The 19000-nt window shown below is 47.3% G+C and overlaps 1 protein-coding gene across 6 annotated transcripts in view; it reads left to right on the forward strand.

Moving 5' to 3' along the window:
• ARHGEF6 (Rac/Cdc42 guanine nucleotide exchange factor 6) overlaps positions 1–17543 on the forward strand; it is a 40570-nt gene extending 23027 nt beyond the window's left edge. For 5 of the 6 annotated variants that reach the window (XM_071569038.1, XM_071569040.1, XM_071569042.1 and 2 more), the window contains 12 exons: positions 2073–2132; positions 4185–4331; positions 5187–5273; positions 6221–6299; positions 7170–7303; positions 7595–7720; positions 10495–10515; positions 11332–11425; positions 12487–12576; positions 13301–13400; positions 14243–14297; positions 15216–17543. In XM_071569038.1, the coding sequence (XP_071425139.1) occupies positions 2073–2132; positions 4185–4331; positions 5187–5273; positions 6221–6299; positions 7170–7303; positions 7595–7720; positions 10495–10515; positions 11332–11425; positions 12487–12576; positions 13301–13400; positions 14243–14297; positions 15216–15356 (1134 nt within the window). In that variant the 3' untranslated portion in view covers positions 15357–17543. The remainder of the gene's footprint in view (positions 1–2072; positions 2133–4184; positions 4332–5186; positions 5274–6220; positions 6300–7169; positions 7304–7594; positions 7721–10494; positions 10516–11331; positions 11426–12486; positions 12577–13300; positions 13401–14242; positions 14298–15215) is intronic. The other variant, XM_071569039.1, reaches the window with a different exon arrangement.
• Positions 17544–19000: the final 1457 nt, after the last annotated feature.

Raw genomic sequence — 19000 nt, forward strand, 5'->3', positions numbered from 1 at the left:
TTTTAGATTAAAAGTGGGAAAGTGGTGGAGGAATCTGGGGTTGTTGTGGGAAGGTATTGCCTTCTCTTCATCTCAGCCCTTGCTCACAGATTGGGCATTTCCAGCACAAGTGAAAAGAGTTCAGGGTCAGGCTGCAGCTGGTATTTGTTTGCACAGTGGGTAATAAATCTGTGTTTTTATTATCATTTGATGAGATTCCTAAGCCTGGCCACTCACTCCTGCGGCTCACAGGCGTATTCCCACCCCTGCCCTCAGGCTCATACTCCTGGGTGGAGGCAGAGCTGCACAGACTGACGTGGATCTGGCAGGCACCACAGACACGGGGGCGGAGGAGCGAGTCCTGGAGGCACGGAGAGCAGCCGAGGGGCACAGAGACTTCCCTGGCAAGTGGCAGATCTACTTCAGGACATTCCTTCCCCCAGGGAATGTAGAGGTCTCTGCCACTGGAGCTCTCCAGCTGCAGGGAGGCAAATCTCAAGGGTGGTGCGAGGGGGTAAAGGAAACAGAAATAGCAGTCTATTTTTAGCCAGGTTTGCTTTTTCCCCTCTTCCAGTTTTAATTACCAGTTAATTATTCAGCACACTTACCCATGACCATTCAAGTCCACAACTCAGCCAAAGGATTAAAACCTCTGTGCTTGAGCCAGGGCTATTTCTGCATAGGAGAGGGCATGAGAGCCTGCAGGGTAGGCACACACAGACCTACCTGTGCCCCTCTCACTTGGTTAAGCTGAGCTGCAGGGAATGAACTGAGCTTGGCTGCAGCCACCATGCCCATGCAGGCACAGTGTGCTCTTTGCAGGATGCTGTGTGGGAATCAGCAGTGGATTTAGGGACACACATGTCACCTGTTTCTCTTAATTTCTAAGCCGAGTGTGGGAGTTTTGTTGCATGAATCAGTAGAACTGAGGTTTAAGCTGTGATGCCGTGGGAAGAGTATGGATGTATGCAGGATAGATGTCTGCAGTGTGGATGTATGGTACTGTAGCATTCCCTGCACTGCTGTGCAGCTGGTGATGGGGCAGGTATGCTCAGGGCAGCCCTCATCCCACATTCCAAGGTGAGCAATCCCAGGCTGCAGGGTCAGCTCCATCACAACCTAGACACCTTAGGATTTGCTTGGCATGAGGATTGGGTGGTGAGATGTTTAGACTGTAAGGCCCTGGATCCAGGAGAAAGTGCTGGGAGAATACTAGCATGCAGCTGTGGTCAGAGACAAGGGACAGCATCCTCCTTTCCCCTTCCGGGCTCAAGAGCTCTCTGCTCAAACATGCCCTAACTTAAACCCGGTGGTGAAGCTCCCATTGATGCTGATGGATTTCCACCCTTGAGGGGGCAATGGCTGGAATACCTTGTACACCAATAGAAGTTTCTTTTCTGAAGGTGAAACCACAAATTCATCCTACACCTCTGTGTGTTTTCATCGACTTTCTTTACAAGTCAAATTTGCTATAAGTAAAATCATATTTGCTCTCTCTGACCACTTTGCACTCATTAAATTGGTATCACTGTATTGCGTAGCAGCTTTCAGCCATGTCACATTGAAGTGGATGGTCGGGAAGGTGCCTGGGGGACTTTGACCCTCTCCTGGCAGCCCACACTGCCTGCACCCTCAGCCCCACAGCCCTAGTGTACTGGGACAATGGGTGCTGCTCTGGGAGGGTTGATGCTCAGGGTGGGCAATGCTCAGGGTGGGTGATGGGCAATGCTCAGGGTGGGTGATGCTCAGGGTGAGTGATGCTCAGGGTGGGCGATGCTCAGGGTGGGCGATGCTCAGGGTGGGCGATGCTCAGGGTGAGCGATGCTCAGGGTGAGCGATGCTCAGGGTGGGCGATGCTCAGGGTGGGTGATGCTCAGGGTGAGTGATGCTCAGGGTGAGTGATGCTCAGGGTGAGTGATGCTCAGGGTGAGTGATGCTCAGGGTGAGTGAATGATACTCAGGGTGAGCGATGCTCAGGGTGGGCGATGCTCAGGGTGGGTGATGCTCAGGGTGAGGGATGCTGAGGGTGGGTTGATGCCCAAGGTGGGCGCTGCTGCTGCTGCTGGCTGAGGGATTTTCTCTCCCTTCACTAGGAGGCGCATGCAGATCATGAAGAGGTTTTGAAAGCCATCACATCCTTCAAGTCCCTTGTGGTAGGTGACAGTTCTTAAAATAGAGCACTCCATTTCAGGGCTGCATTTCATGAAGAATGAGTCAAGCCTGACATTTGTCTCCTCATTAGAAAGAAAGGTCTTTTGGAATGGAAAAGATGGGTTATAGAGAGTATTAATTCCAAGTTTCAGGCCTAGAGCTGCCCCTCTGGCTGTGTGTTTTGGCAATTGCACACTGACTCCGTGGTCCCAGAGCAGAGATGGCAACTCTCTGACTTTCTCCTCCACTGCTGAAAGCCATGTGTGGGCAGTGGTGGCAGTGGGGTCCCTTTCATCTCCTTTTGCCTCCATTCCCTAATCATTTGTCCCCTGAAACTAGACCACTCCTTGCTCATTGAGATGAGCTGGGAAAGGTTAACGCTGCTGTGACTGACTCAACTGCTGGTGCAGCAGAAAATTCCCCTCTGAGCCCATTGAGTAACTCTTGGTTTTGTTGAGGTTTGCTCCCCAGGCATTGGGATGCTTTGCCCACATTTCAGGTAATTTGTGGTTCCGGGTGCCATGGCCATTGGTGAGGAACTGAGCACAGGGATGAGTCAGAGATAACAAACCTGTTACCTGCACCCCTCAAAGTCCTGCTGCACTGAGATGAAATAGAGAGGGGAAAGCCATCCATGTGCACAAAGGTTTTACCCGGAAAAGTTTTTTTCAGTTATTTAAAAAGCTTTAGTCTCTCTCGCTTTGTAGCCACTGAGTGCCTTTCACTATAACCACTCCAGATGTGGTCCAACTTCCTTCCTTTGCACAACAGATGCAAGTTTTCAGTGTTTAGCAGTGCAGATAAAAGATGGGGAGGAGAAAGTTCATAGAAAACAGGAAAGGGCGATCATGTTGCATTTACTTAGAAAAACTCATCTCCCTTTCCATTAATTTTGGTGGCTGAGAGGGGAATAACTCAGTTAAACTACAGGGTGTCATTAATCTTTAGGAAATCTCGTAAGCAATGAACGGTTTTACTTGAAATATGTACTTGGGTGATGAGTAATTTAATGTCATTATGACACAACTAAAGAGGTTCAGTGTGGATTTGAGGTTAGAGAGTCAGAGATGCTCCTTGCCATGCACACATTATAGGACCAGCACCACAGTGGTGCTTTTGTGCAGACTGCAGTGAACTGCTGTGGGTTTTATTTGGATTTGCATCCTGGGAACATTTGATTTGGACACTTAAGGAGCCATCAAAATATATAACAGTTGTAAAACCAGAGGAAGCCACCACAGTTTGGTTCAAATGCATGTAATTCCAGAACAGACCCAATACAGCCTCTTTCTTTGAAGAGCTGGATAGTCAAAGAGTTTGTATGAACCTAAGCTGGAAAGGAGGAAAATCTGTCAGAAAAGGGTGTTGGAAAAAACCAAGCAGCTGATGAAAACTGAGCCTGATTTTAGCTTTGCAGCAATTTTCTCTGTTGGCAGAGGGGTCAGTTAAAGAAAGTTTTGCTTGGATTTGCAGGACTGTCTTTGTTCAGTCAGCATTGTCCTCTACTTGCTGAGGGACTAGCCACTCTGTGGAGCTCCTCCAGTCCCCAGCTGCTGAACACTGGTGCAGTCTTTTCAATTACAACACTTTCAGAAGATTCTTTTTGTGCTGCTCTACAGCACTGCCCAGTCCTGCTTTTGGGTTTGCGGATTTTGGGTAGAAAATATCCGCAGTGTAAATGCAACTCTGCTGCTTGGACAAAATGGGCAAAATCTCTCTAAGCAGTTGCAAAATTAGAGACATTTAACTCTGCAGTTGTCTTGGTCTGGAAAATGTGACCCTGTACTCTCAGAGGTAGGGCTGGTTTGGAAAGGAAAGTTTGCTCACTGCAGTTTGCAATTTCTTTGACATTTGAATGTAGTCATTACTTCATAAATCACTGGGGTGTGATTTTTTTTTAACAAACTTTATGTAACAGAGCCAAAGCAAGCTTCCCTGATCTCTGACATGACCAACCCTGAGCCCACAGGGCTGTGGGAGTGTTGCTGGTGAAACTGGGGTAGTTTGGGTTTGTGCCTGCCCTTTGGCTAACGAAGCTCTGCTGTGATTCCCAGTCGCAATGCCAGGAGCTGAGGAAGAGGAAACAGCTCGAGCTGCAGATCCTTTCTGAATCCATCCAGCGGTGGGAAGGGGAGGACATAAAGACAATGGGAAATATCATCTACATGTCCCAGGTTATGGTGCAGTGTGGGGGAAGTGAGGTGAGTGCGGTGGTTCTTCTTCTGGCTAAAGACATTGTGTCCAAATACCCCCTTGCTCTCAAGGGTCAGTGATATGGTGCAGCAGCTCCTCTTACTCCAGACCAGCAAACTGCTGACAAATAATGCTGATAAGTAATTTTACCTGAGGAAGATCTGTGCAAGGGGACTCTGCACATTTGTGAAGTGAGTCAGGCATCCTGGAGGCTTAGCTTCAGGCCTTTGGTGACACACTTTTCAAGCAAAAGAAATATCTCAGTATCATATAACACATTAATTTTCCTCTTTCTCCCCTGTGACTTACTCTGAGAAAGGAGAGTGACTTAAGAACGTCCTGTGCGCAGCACAGGGGTTGCTATGACGTCCCACTCCAGAGATGAATGTGCTTTGGAACTAACTGAAGGGATTCCTGTGCTAGGGGTCCTAATGCATTGCACCACTGCTTGCCACCACCTTCACCAGTGGTGTTGAAGCCATGCAAGCTGCATGCTTGGTGTGGGAAGGTGCCTGTTATCACTGAAATCCTTGTTGTAGAAACTTTTCCATGAGAAATCCTGTAATAAAAGCCCCTGTAGCGTGTCATCCCAAAAGTCCTTGTTGTTTGGGATGTGAGATGCTGGGAGGCATAAGGTCTCCTGAGGCTCTCTGCAACGATTGGAAGAGGATTAGCAGGATGCAGACAAAAAACTTACGCAGGAAAAACAGGTAGAGAAATAAGCTGCTGTAAAGAAAAAAGCCAAAATAATTGGTTTGGAGTTGATGTCCCAGGCTGTGATTCCAGCTGCAACAGGTTCAGTTTGCTGGAGGCAGGTGCTTACGCATTGCAGACTGGACTAACCTAAATTCTTATCCCCACAGGAGAAAGAAGAGCGGTATTTCTTGTTGTTTTCCAACGTTTTGCTGATGCTGTCTGCAAGCCCACGGATGAGTGGGTTCATCTATCAGGTAGGTAGGCTTAACTTGAACTGCAAGCATTTGGTGTAAAAAAGGAAATCAGATAGTTCTTATCAAATTCAAATCCTCTGCGTCCTTCAAACTCTTTGTTGTGATGCAAACGCCCCAGGCTGGGAACTGGGGCTTGATTTTGCCATGGGTGCCAGAACTTTCAGCGCCTTTGTCCTTCCAACTGGTTAAGCAGCATTTGGTAAGTGAATGCTGTGAAATTAGGAAAAAGCAACCCACATATTGTCCTGTGTGCTGTTCTCAGGAGTGCTGTGTGTGAGGTGTCCTGATCCAGCTGTAGAGGTTTGCCCCACACAACCAGCCATCCGAGTCTCAGTAAATATTTCACTACTATAAAGCCCACTGTAAAGAGCCCAAAGTTTCCACTCCAAAAGTCTGCATTTCTCATGTTTTACCATTGAATGGCTGGAATCAGGTTTTTGGGAGCTCGACTTTTCTCCAGTTGTCTGCAACCATCAATACTGCCAGGAAAAGGATACTTGTGTGTTGATGTGTCATTTATCATAGCAAGGGAGATGGGAAAGATTTGGGAAGGATTTGGCTGGGTTTTCTGACTTGACCAACCAGTGTGGGTAAGGTGAGCAGGCAGTTCAGCATGCAAATCAGAGGGACAGGGAAGGCTTTCAGAAAAACCAGGGGAAGTTGATCCTTCTGACTTAACTGTAAAAAGTGTTTGTTCTGAGTGAAGGGAAAGGACGGCAGATGAGCCGGGATGACTCAGTTGTCATGGGAGCCTCATCTCTGGGGTTTGACCTAGTTGTTCAGGGAAATCTAGATCCATACATTAAAGGAGACTCTTCCTGCAGTCTGAAGCTTCACAAATTAGTTTTAAATGGCAATTCCCAAAGATAAAGGAATCAGCAGAAACAAGCAGAACAACACCCGCTGGGAAGCAGATGCAGACACTGACTCCTCTTCAATTCTCCCAGGGAAAGCTGCCTTTGACAGGAATGATGCTGACAAAGCTGGAAGATGTCGAAGGAAATGAGCACATGTTTGAAATCACAGGTCAGTGGGGCCTTTGCCTGGGGCTGTCCTCCCAGTTCAAACAACAGTTGCCACTGGAAGTACTGGTCCTTCTTCCCATGCCATGCTCTTCTTGCTCTTTTACCATGTGTTGTCTGAGTTTCTGAGCACTTCTGCCCTGATCCAGGCAGCCTTCTCCCAGTGCCCTTGAGCTCTGCCTCTGGCTGTTTTTGGAGACCAGAGTGTTTCATATGGGACAAATCCTCCCCAGCATCACTGCTCTGGGCTGTGTGTGCCCTGTCTGTGTCCAGCGTTCATCCTGTGTAGCTCTGAGCACCTCATTTATTGACAGATTAACAGCTCTGGTCATCAGGGAGCTTTCCTAGTATTTCTCCCGTTTTCCCTCCTCAGTTTATCTCATTACTATACACAGTCATTTCATGCTCAGTGCCTGGGCTGCAGTGCAGCTGTCTGTGCTAGTGTCATTTGGTGTCAGAGTCCTGCTAATCAGGGAAATGTCATGTTTGCTTACTTTCAACATTAAGTAATCCTCACACATTCATCTCACCAGTTCCCTTAGCCTTTCTGTGCAGTTCCCCCTTTGGCTGTCCGTGGTTTCCTGGAGCAGGATGGGCAGTCACATCATCATTTGTAGATGCAGTACTTAGGTACACAACGTAGCGGTGGACTTGACAGTGCTGCGTTAATGGTTGGACTCAGTTATCTTAGAGGTCTTTTCCAACCTTAATACTTCTATGATGCTATGTTTCTATCTTTGCCCTGGCTTTTTTGCAGCCACTGGTCTGTGCAAACTGAGGAGCCACTTGCTGCTGCACTGAGCTGATCTCACCCTGTGTTTCCTCGTGGGTCTCTATCACTTGCTAAAGTCAGTTATTTAACCCTCTGCCACAGGGAACATGACAGAGCGGATCACTGTGTCCTGCAGCACCAGCCAGGACTTGCATGAATGGCTTGACCACTTACAAAGGCTGACCAAGGGGACATGCAGCACCATCTCCAAAACGCAGTCCTGGAGCCCTCATTCGGTAAGTGTCACCTCCCTGGCCTCTCTGCTGCCCGAGTTCCTCGGTGCTGGCTGAGCTCTCTGTTTCAGCAATGCACTCTGATACTGAGGTAACATCTCGGCTGCAAGACATCCTGCAGTTTTGTTTGTAACCATGCCATGCTTGTACCATTTTACATGTATCCTGCCCTATTTTTGTTGCAACTTAGACATCTCAGAGGAGTTCACAGTGAACGCTTGTCCATCCCCCCTCTGCTTCTCTACGTTGTTTGGTGGACTACAGTCTTCATTTGCTTCTCATCTATTTTCTCAGACATTTAGTTCAGCTGGGCAGATCCGTGGGCCTTTGGAACCCCCCAAGATCCTCAAGCCCTGGAGCCTGAGCTGCCTCCGTCCTGCTCCTCCACTCAGGCCATCGGCAGCGCTGAGTTACAAAGAGGTAATCATCCCACCTGCCTGTGCAGGACCCTGATTTCACACAATCCCTAGAGCTTGTGTCCAGTTTTCTTATGCCATGGCAAGGACACAGAAGCGTAGGTTCTTGAGGATGCTGAGAACAATGACTCTGCCAGGTTTGGTCCCAGTCCTGTGATGGATGCTGGTTGCTGCACTGGGCTTTGTGCTACAAGTGATTCATAAGCGCATGAGTTTGAAGGGTGGATGTTTGCTGTTGGTTGCTGCAGTCAGTGCCCTCGGCTGCTGGATGCCACCAGTCCCGCAGCAGGGTGTCCCATAGAGCTCTGTCCTTCGACAGTGCCATGGTGGAGCTGCCTCCTCTCCTGCTCCTGCCTTGATTTGAGCTGTGGGTGGGAGCTGACTCCCCAGCTCCAGCTGTAGCAGCAGCTCAGCACTGCAGGATTGAGAAGCAATGCTGCAGCAGGAGGAAGAGGCAGAAGGCCTGCTCATGTTTCTTGTGTCTTTCACCCTGTTTTGGTGGCTGGAGCAGGACTTCCTACAGCAGCTGTGGTGTTTAACCCTCCTTCACTGCCCATCTGGGTGTGTTCCACAGCGATGCCCTACTGAAAGGCAGCAGCCTGAGGGAGTGCTTCCCCTGCAGGAGCTCCAAGCTTGGGAGCTCAGAGGAGGTGTGGGGAAACCCAAAATACAGCCCATCTCTGATTCTCACCCCACACCACAAACGTGGTGCTCTTCTTCCCTACCTCATGTTAAACTTTTCGGATTACTCACCAGTAACTCAGGTAACATTCCCCTTACTGAGTGAGCACTCTGGATCTGAGTCAGCTGCCGTTCTTAGTACAGCAGCCCTGGGAGTGTCACTGCCTGCACTCCCAGTGGGGATGGGGATGAGGCTTGGACCCCCTCAACCCCCAGCACTCAGGGACAGAGAGCCCAGCAGCCTGGGGGCTGTGGGTTCGCTGCTCCAGGTAGAGATTTAGGTAGCCTCATTGCATTTTGTTACATTTATTTCTTAAAATCGGTAAAAGAATGCATTTCAGTTTGGGAATTAAGTTGTTCAAATAGCAACTGAGCAGACTGACAGTGACCTGTAACCTTTGCATGGTGCAAGTCCCTAACGGGCTAAACCGTTTCTTGCTTGTGTGGTGAATTAAAATATAGGAAGAGGCTTGAGGTAGAGGAGAAATTTTTCTGTGTGAAAAACCACAGATTGAGTGATGTCATTAATAATACGGTCCTTTTGCAGTTTCTTGTCCTCTGCCACACATAGCAGGAGTTAAACTCTGTATAAAAACCAGGGGAGAGGTTTTTGCCACAGAGGCCGAGCAGGCAGGGAGCCCAGAGGGATGGAATGCTGGATGGGATCCTGTGAGTTGTCAAAGGACCAAAAAATGTAGTTTTCATGGGAACAGACTGTGCTGGCCTCTGGAAACCAGAGGCCAATGTGTCCAGCAGATCTGGGCAGCCTGGTACCCAGTCAGTCCAGTCTGAGCCTGGGGTCAGCTCCCATCTCACAGGAGGGACTCATGGACATGGGTCTGCGTTGACAAATGGGAAATAAGTTCAGTTGCTGTCCCAGGCAGATCCACATCTGCCTCATCCCTCCCTCTGGGGTGCTCAGTCCTTAAGGTGAACCCCTGTATTTCAAGTTTTTTAATTTAAAGTAGGTCACAAAATAAACTATGCTAAGATCTCCATGCAAGTCACCTTCCTATAATGGAGATATAATAAAGGAATATAAACTTAAGTGTTATTTGTAGGGAAGCGAGTGGGAGAGTTTGATTAAAAGATTAGAGGTTTTCAGAAATCCATGTTACTTTATTTGGCTTCTGGTAGTGCAGGATGGGATGGCACAGTCTTGTGCATTTCCTCATACCTTGCTGTGCTCAGGAAACCCCAGACCCTGCTTGCGTATTGCACCTCACTCTTGTTATTTCCATTGAAATTGGGTCATTTTTCCTGTTCTGTTCCAGTAACCATTTGAAATAACAGAACAGGTAAGTTCTGTGGTTGAAATGGTGTGTCCAGATTCAGGTTGCCAAAGGAAAAAAGATTTACAGATCATTTCTTCTACCAGTTTGGTTGGGTTTTTTTTGACTTGCTGCTTTGCATTAGGTGAAAGATTTATAACGTGGGGATTCAGGATTTTGCTGGTCAGACCTGCAGGAGAGCTGCTTGGTTCCCTGGACAGAACATCCCACGGGTGGAACCCAGAGATGGGACCCTCCACAGGATGTGTAGGGAGCTCCTCATCCTGCCATCAGAGCAGGGAGGTGCTGCAGCACTGATGCCTGACCTAGTCAGGTCTCCAGCGAGGCTGGCAGGTCCCCTTTGAGAAGATGGAGTCCTGGGAGACTGTCCCCAGGGTGGGCAGAGCATCCTACCATCCTGGCTGGGTTGAGACTGGCAGGATTGGTGCTGAGCACAGGGACAGACCCCCAGCTGCTCCCTGGGGCTTGGATGGAGCCAGGCACATAGGGGTTCTGCATTTGTAATCATCATTTTAGGCAACCAACATTCACAGACACCTACTACTAACAGGAGGCATGTTCTATATATGTTTAGAGTGTATTAATGCCCACTTACCATGCGTTTCATATGTAATTTTTTCAGTTTTGCATGACACCGTGCTCCTTTGCATGTTGACAGTGCTCTAAAAACAGTACAGAGGGTGTGCTGCATTAATCACAAGACTAACATTTAAATGTGTTTTAGAATTGTGGATTTAATGGACTTGGTCAATAAAATCATCAGTCTCTCACACTCATCTTCTCTTTCTTTGCATATTCATTGTAGAGGATGTCTTATATCTTGAAGGTAAGGGTAGATACATCTCTTTGGCTTATCGTGGCAAAGAATGCTTGTTCCTGTTCATGCTTTTCGTGCTTGCATGACTCTAATTTTGCCTGGCTGTGTCAGTAAGGTATTGTGAGAGTCACTAGCAACTGGCAAATATATTTTAAGATAACTCTTAAGAAGGATATAGTATTATGGTACTTAAACTTCCTGGCATGCCTCTTCTTCTGCTTTAAATCCCTATTGCATGTAACCTACTAATACACTAATTCACTTCAAATCAACAAGACTTGTAACTGAGTGAAGGAGATAAAAGCTTGTGTTTCTTACTGGTAGAGTCATAGCAAGCACTAACTTTGTGTGTATTTGTTTTTCTCTGTGCATCTGGGGGAGGGATTTATACTCTCAAACAAACTGTGGGCATTTAGAAGCACTGCTTTTGCCAACTCTTATATTAGAAATCAAATCAAGTCAATGGAATAAACAACATTTTAGAGTTTTCTAGCACTGACCACAGAGTTGGTAAGCAGATCAAAGGTGCTATGAATGTATTTGAATTCCTTGGCTAAAGGGTTTTAAACATGGGTTGAATTTGCTAGAGGAGCCTGTCCTGGCCCAAACCTGCAGGTGCAATTTCCACTGCTGTTCCAAGTAGCAGTGGGTCACAACTGGCACACATGGAAGGCAGAACCCATCATTTCCCCCAACTTTATCGTTGTCTGCTTTGTAGTTCTCTCACGTGTTGTGCGTGACACAGATAACTGCACCCAGCTGCACTGCTCCACTGTCCGAGCTGCCTTTGGGTCTGGTTAAACACAAGAGTCTGTTTCTCTGTAGGATTCCAGCAAAAGCCCAAAAACAATGAAGAAGTTTCTTCCGAAAAGGAAAACTGAGAGAAAACCATCTGATGAAGAGTTTGTTATTCGGAAAAGTAAGTGGTGCCCAGAGAAGCTGTCACTGCCCCATTCCTGGCAGGTTGGATGGGGCTTTGAGCAACATGGTCTAGTGGAAGGTGTCCCTGCCCATGTTAGGGATTGGAACTTGATGATCTCTAAGATCCCTTCCAACCCAAACCATTCTATAATTCTACTTTTATTTCTGAAGATTTGTGTGTTCTCAGTGACCTCCACAGGACTTTTAAGAACACTGTTTCTTATAGGCAGGATGCTCTTATTGTGATGAGTCCACATGCTGCTGAGCATGGGAGGCTTCTGGAAGCACACTGGTCCTCAGCCCCTCCTCCCCTCTCAATTATGACTGCCACACATGCCACCACCCTTGTGATTGCTAGCATGAAGTCACAGACTGTGGGTGATCTTGTTCTGGGTGTGAAGCCAGGGAGCTACTTCCACGTAGTTAAAAACTGCAGTAAAACTGCACATCAGAAGTCACCAAAATATGTCCAAGGGCTGAGACAAACCCTTACCTGGCCATGCGAGCAAGTCCTAGAATAGTTTACATAGGGAATCGGGAAACAAAAAAAGCCCAGATCCCAACAGGGTTGTTCACCTGCAAGGAGGGATGACCTGACAGCTCCCAAAAGCCCACTTGGGACACTTCCTGGGGGATGCCATGGTCACGCTGCAGTGTACAGGTTGAAGGTCAGCTCTTTCCCTCAAGAAGATGACACTGAGTGGAGGCTGGAAAATAAGGCTTCATGTTTCCAAGTCCTGCTCTGGTGTTGCTGTACCAGACCCTCCATACCAGGGCTGGTCTGCCTGCCTATCTCCCAGTGCTGCCTGCACCCAAAGTCAGGCATCATCCCCTGGGTTTTGCCTGAAATGAGCAGCCAGAAGTGTGTTTTCATACCATTTTAGTCATGGTGCCTGAAAATGCAAAGGACCTCCAAAGGGAATTGGACAAAGTCTCAAGGAGTGTGTCAGCCAAGGATATAACACATTCTTATCTTAAGGGGCTTGGAGCAAAGGATGGGAGAGATGAGGCCAGAGCACCTTGGGTTTTGTGCCAGCTGTTGTTTGCAATGTTCTACAGGTACGGCGGCGCTGGAGGAAGATGCTCAGATCCTGAAGGTGATTGAGGCATACTGCACTGGGGCAGGCTTCCAGCAAGCTCTCAGCTCAGGTGGGCACACAACCAGATTATTTAGTTCTTACTCTGCCCACAACACTGATAACCCCTCTGGGAAAAAACAGATGTTGCATCATACAGCAACAGAGACTCATGCTAGGAAACTGTGTGGTGTTCAGTCTTCGAGATAAGGGAGCTTCATCTGCCTGGTGGTTTAGTTGCCATTGTTTTTCTTCTAAACCCAGAGAATGAAGCAGGTAGGAGGGCAGATGAGATGCTGCTATTGCACCAGTGATTACCTGATGGTAATCTCAGATTGCTTATAGCTTTAGAAAGGAAGCATGAATATTATCTCTCAATCAGCTGCATGTTTAAGAACAAGCAGCTTCATAAGAACCTATCTAACATCTTCAACTCTGGAAATATAACTATTTATCATTGCTGCTGAGATGTCAAATTAAATCACCGAACTGTCAAATGGTACATTTCAAAAAGGGAGGCCATGGTTCTTTTGGAAGCTCCTGACTCTAATCAAATGGTTTCATTTGTAAATCATGAAGTAAATTTAGATGCAATGAGCACTCTTGAAAACTTTCCACTTGCTGCTGTAACTCTGGGATGCACAAGCCTCTATTTAGCCATGGCAGGAGCTGATGTCCCCAGCCTGCCCCAGGCTCACAGTGGGGCAGGGAGAACAAGAGCTCCTGTCTTCAGAGCAGTACAGGCACCAGGGGAAAATTCTCCCTTTCCCTTCCTGATGAATAATTCTTGTACACAGGCTCCCGTAAAGACTCCATCCCCCAAGTCCTTCTTCCTGAGGAAGAGAAAATCATCATAGAGGAAACACGAAGCAATGGCCAGACAGTCACAGAGGAAAAGTAAGTGTGGCTGCTCTCCACTTGCAGATCTGTGTCACGTTTTGCAAAGGTATTGAAAACCAATGCCGTCTCCTTCGATGTCCCCACAGAGGAGCAGGGCTGGTGACTGACTGCTGCCTTAGTTCTGACAAAGAACCACCAGGCAATTTCAGTTGCTGTTCTGTCCCTTTTAAGGACAGAGCTGCCTTCCCAGTTGCCCTGACGTGGCTGTATCCCTCTGGGAGTCTGGATCCCCAGTTTATGGCTTATCCAGATGTAGCTAATGGGGTCAGGGAGGACAGAATCAAACAAGTGACTCTTTTTTGTTAACTGTTGACATGCTGGAGTGCTGCTGCCCCTCAGGAGCCTGCCTGGCACCCTTCCTGTGAGTGCTCCCAGCCTGTTCTGTAGCTTCTGCATCTGGGTGACTGCGTTCATATGCTCTCTTTCCAACCCAGACAGTGCATTCCTTTCATGTTTGGTTTTTTTGCAGCGTAACCTCAAGGAATCAAAGCTGCTTTACAAAAGATTCTCAGGCATTTCCATGTTTAAAGTCATTGTTATTTACTGGTATAGCTTAAACAAGGAAGCCAAAGCCACAGGCTTTTGTTGAGAGCTTAAAGACAGATAACAAGGTATTGAAGTTTGAGGAAAGAGTCCTGAGTTTTGGACCAGTGGCCTATAAACACTCCTCGGCTGTGTTTCCAGAGTCCCCTCACAGGCAGCAGCCTGATGCTTGTGAGGCAGAAGCTGGAAGCACCATCCCAGTCAGTGCCTGGGTCATGACAGCTCCCATGCTGTCACTGTTTCCTGCATACCAACTCTTCTTCTTTCCTTTTTTTTTCCCCATTTCTTTTTTGCAGGAGCCTTGTTGACACGGTTTATGCACTGAAAGATGAAGTCAAAGAGCTGAAGCAGGTAATTTGAGTGGGATTGTTTGTGCTGGGAGTTGAGCAAAAGCCAGCCAGGCTGTGCTGGGTCATCTTTGACTGGTCAGTGCCCAGGAAAAGCCTTTCTGATTCTGGTCCCATCCTGCAGCTACCTGAGTGAGCATTAGTTTCCTTCTAGTTTAGCTCCTTCAATCATAGAAAGAATTTTTAAGGCTGGAAAAGACCTTGAAGGTCATTAAGTGGAACTGTCAACCCAGCACCACCACCATGGTCACCACTAAACCATGTCTGCAAGTGCCACATCCACACAGTCTGAACATTTTCAGGAATGGTGACTCCACCACTTCCTGGGCAACCTGTTCCAGTGCTTGACAATGCTTTCTGTGAAGAAATTTTTCCTAATATCCAATTGAAGCCTCCCCTGGTGTAACTGGAGGCCAGTTACTCACATGTCCTCCATGCAATTACTTGAGCAGCAAACACAGCAAGAGGGAAGGAGTAGTTGGTCTTTGTGGTAACATGAAATTTCCCCCCTATTCTAAAAGCTGTTTCAACTTGACTGTTCATTTTTACGGCTCTGGTGGATAACAGTTCTTGTAGCTTTAGAGAAAATATGTCCTCCTCCTTCCACCCTCAAGCCTGGAAGTGGGAGAAACCACCTCAGAACAGGGTTCTTCAACCCAGGATAAAATCAGGTTTCCAGGAGGATGTTTCTGCCTGCTCAAAGTCAGGGGTCTTTTGTGCAGGTCTGTGAGGTAGTGAGGATCTGTTTGGGTTAATTCTGGTCTGATCCACTTGTATTCTTCATCCTCACAAGCTCCTCTCAAATATCGCTGATATTTCATCACCTCTGAGGCATCAGGCAGCAGGCACATGGAAATACCCCACTGCATGAAGTGCCATGGGCATTAACTGCACCTTCATTCCCTTATTTCTCACCTTGCAGGAGAACAAAAGGATGAAACAGTGTTTGGAAGAAGAGCTAAAATCCAGGAAGGACTTGGAGAAGCTGGTTAGAAGGCTGCTGAAGCAGACAGACGAGTGTGGCAGGGAGGACACGGGGCGCAAGTCGTCCCTGATCGCCTGAATTCGGGGAGAAGCTGCTGGCAGTGGTGTGTGACCTCAGGTGTTTTTTGGGAAGTGGAACTGGATCCTTTGTCTCTCCTTGCTCCTTATTTTGTTGGTTTGGGGAATTTTGTTACCAAAAAAAAAAAGTCATAGAGAAAAAAAATAGTTTTTCTTCCATCCAGTAAGGAAACAAAGCAGAAACAATCAATCACAACTAAACCAGTAAGCAAGCGGTCCATGATTCACAATTCATCTGCAGCAACTAATACCTCATCGTACCTGCTACTGGGAGCAAATACAAACTCTGCTAGTGATTGCAGCTCACAAAGGCTTGAGCAGCAGTTTCCTAGAGGAAGCTTAAGCACTTTTTAATGCTTTCATTCTTTTCAAAAGCACCGGTACCTATTTATTGAATGAAAACATTATTGAGGTGGCATTGAGCAGAAACCAAAAAGCACCATGCTCCTCTTTTCAGATAATCACAACTGGGGAAGCTTTTCCCATCCACCTTCTTTTTCCCCATTAGTTGACTGTAGCGAACTAGAGCCCAGCAATACTGTGGTTCCCGTGTGGCCTTGATACTGATTAAAATGTGCAATTAACATGAAGACATTTGAACTCCTTGGGGAAGTCAGATCTGGAGCACCTGTCAGAGCGCATGGGAAGGTATGTTACACAGTGCTGCCTCCTTACAGCTCGTGATTAGCACAACAGGTAACTGCTGTTCTGCCCCCCATCCCTTTTTGTATGCATGACCTAGAACTCCTTCCCCCTGCTTTGTTTTCACATTGAGTGTCCAGGTATCCTAGGAGATTATAGTTTTGCTGCGCTTCCTCATGCAGGACATGCTTTTCTCTGTATGAAATGTAAACACTGCTTGACAACACAAAACAACCCCAAATGTGCTGGTTCTTGCTCCCTTCTACCCATGTTAGGCTCTCCATCACTCCTTCCCAAAGACTGGGAACGTAGCCAATGGCCACTGCTCCACACACTGCCCCAGAGGGGCTTTCTGCTAGAGAAAAGGAACTTTCTCTTGGAATAGGAAAGGTATTTATGCTTTGACAAGAGCTGGAATGCTCCTGGGAAAAGGATGTGTGACACCCTTCCAGATCCCGGCACAGCTCCTCAAACACAGCACACAGGCAACATGCATATGTATCAGCTATCTTCATCTTATTTGGTGTTATACTCTAGTTTAGAACAGATGTTTTCATTCCTTCCTTAACAGCATTATAAAAATAATCTTCTGTTAAAGTTATCATGATAAGTCTTATTTATCTCAGAGGGCAGGATGGTCCCAGAGTGTGCAGAGGCACCACAGCCCATTACAGTCACACCGTTACCTTGGCCACGGAGGACATAACAGAGGCAATAATTACAGCTCCCTCCTTGCCATTAAAATTTACCCAGGACATAGAAAATGGTGTTTAGGGAGAGATAGACTCGATGAGATCACAAGGAATGTAATAAGCCTCCTTAAGCTGTTTCTAGAACAAAACAGAGGTCTGGCTACATTTGCCATGCCCAGAGCATCCCAGCTGGATGGCAGCCCCCCACATCCCTGCCCAGGCACACAGTTGAGTGGTTTGGTCAGCAGCTGAGCCCTAGTGTACCTGTTAATTATTTTCCAGGAAAAGGACCTTTGCTACACACTCCACTGCTCTGGGATGTCATGCCCAGACACCTCAGCACTATCTGGTCCTGCTGCCTGCCCAAAGCTGGTCTGGGGACTGGGCTTGCAATGTGCAGCCAGTGCAAGGATGCAAACCAGAGAACCTTTACACTCCAAGGAGATGGTAGAAATGTGTCCTCACTGCCCCCAGGTTTAGTTGAAACCTGTGCTGTGTACATATGCATGTTTGTGAGATGTAATGTGATGGAGGGCACACTGGGACTTTTTGGATCAAGTGTTTGTCAAGAGCCAGAAGCCAAAAAAAGACAAGAAAATAAAATAAAAAGGAAAAGAAGCCATGCCGGATGGACAGCAATGTTTCCATATTTACTTTGTTTACAGTGCTTTGTAAATAGGTTCCAGTGAGTCTGTCTTTAGATGGATGTTGTGTCAGCTGCCTTCCAGTTTATCTTTGTCATGTAGGTTTATTTACCGTAACTACTTATGCAAGTTCAACTTTTCTAACATGTTTTTATTTCAAACAGTTTTTTAATTGACATTTTCAACAAATAAAGAAGGATAAAAATCACATCTTAGCCCTCAGTGCTGCTTCCTTTGTTTCCGCTGTGAAAGCAAAGCCAGTGTTTGCTCTGGGCATCACTGATTTGCTCGAAATGCCCTTGGATGCATCATCCTCCCTCTGAGTTACTGGGTGCTGGTGGGGATACAGGAGCAAATGGTGATGCTGGCACTTGGGCTGATGTTCCCACCATCACCCAGACCCGCAGCAGGGCAGGGTGCCTGGTCCCAGGGGAAGAAGATACTTTTCCATCCCTGATGCCCTGCATGAACTCTGCTCACAAGGATGCTTTGTGGAGAACAGCCTGCTCTCTGCTGCACCAGCCAGTGGCTGTAGATAAGTGACTTCCTGCCCAAGATTTTTTTTTTTAGGTAGTGTGTGTTTTTTTCTGGCAATTAGGTGGGGTGACAGGATTTCCTTTGGTCTACCACTTGGACAAGACCTCTCCTGCACACTGAGTTTTTTTTAACTCTTTGGTAGAGACATGCCACACTCTCAGCCGGCAGCCAAAGCACAAAGATTGAAGGCAGGAGGACTGGACCCTGCTCTCCCTCCCCAAACAGCACTTGGAGTGGAAAAAGGAACATGGAAAAAAAAAATACTGGCCTTGGATGCATGATGGGAAAACTTGCAAGTCCAAAACTGACAAGGGCAGACTTACATGGCACATTAGGAAGAAATTCTTCCCTGTGAGAGTGGTGAGGCCCTGGCACAGGTTCCCCCAAGAAGCTGTGGGTGCCCCATCTCTGGATATATTCAAGTTCAGACTGGATGGAGCTTAGGGTAACCTGGTCTAACAGGAGGTGTCCTTGCCCATGGCAGGGGGCCTGGTAGTAGATAATACTTAAGGTCCTTTCCAACCCAAACCAATCTAGAATTCTGCAAGACAGCCCGCTTGAACCCAAGTGGCACTTTGGAGAACTGTTGCAAAGGCAGAGCAGGGCCACATCCAACCCTAGACAGCCAACCTCCAGCTCCTGCTGCCTGGCAGCTCTGAGCTCAGTGGCCCAAGCTGGAGAGACCCTGCTTGGATAACTGATCTCCAAATCTTGTTTGAATAAAGAAAACCCAGAATCTCATTTCTTCTACAAAACTAAATATGTATTTTCCAGTGAGTTCAATATGTCTTAAGCCATGCAAGCACCTCTCTCAGTGCATGCCCGTGCTGCTGCTTGCTCCTGCCACTGCTCATCTATGATCCTCTGTGACAGTCCTGCGGATGTGTACCACAAAATCATCATCCTCTCCTCCCTTTCTTTACTTGAAAAGAACAAAAATCAGTTTGGAAACCGTAAAATCTGCAGCCTAAAGAGTGACATAGAGGCCCCACGTCAAGGGAAAAATCAATGTATTGACAACTTCAGACTTTCCATGTGGAGAGGAAGGCTGTGCCCACTACAGCATCAGGCAGGGCTGGAGGAGAACAAACCACATGGGAGAAGGGCACAGCTGGATGGCAGCACTTGCA

This window comes from Pithys albifrons, chromosome 14, assembly GCF_047495875.1.
Source record: "Pithys albifrons albifrons isolate INPA30051 chromosome 14, PitAlb_v1, whole genome shotgun sequence".
NCBI classification, from domain to species: Eukaryota; Metazoa; Chordata; class Aves; order Passeriformes; family Thamnophilidae; genus Pithys; species Pithys albifrons.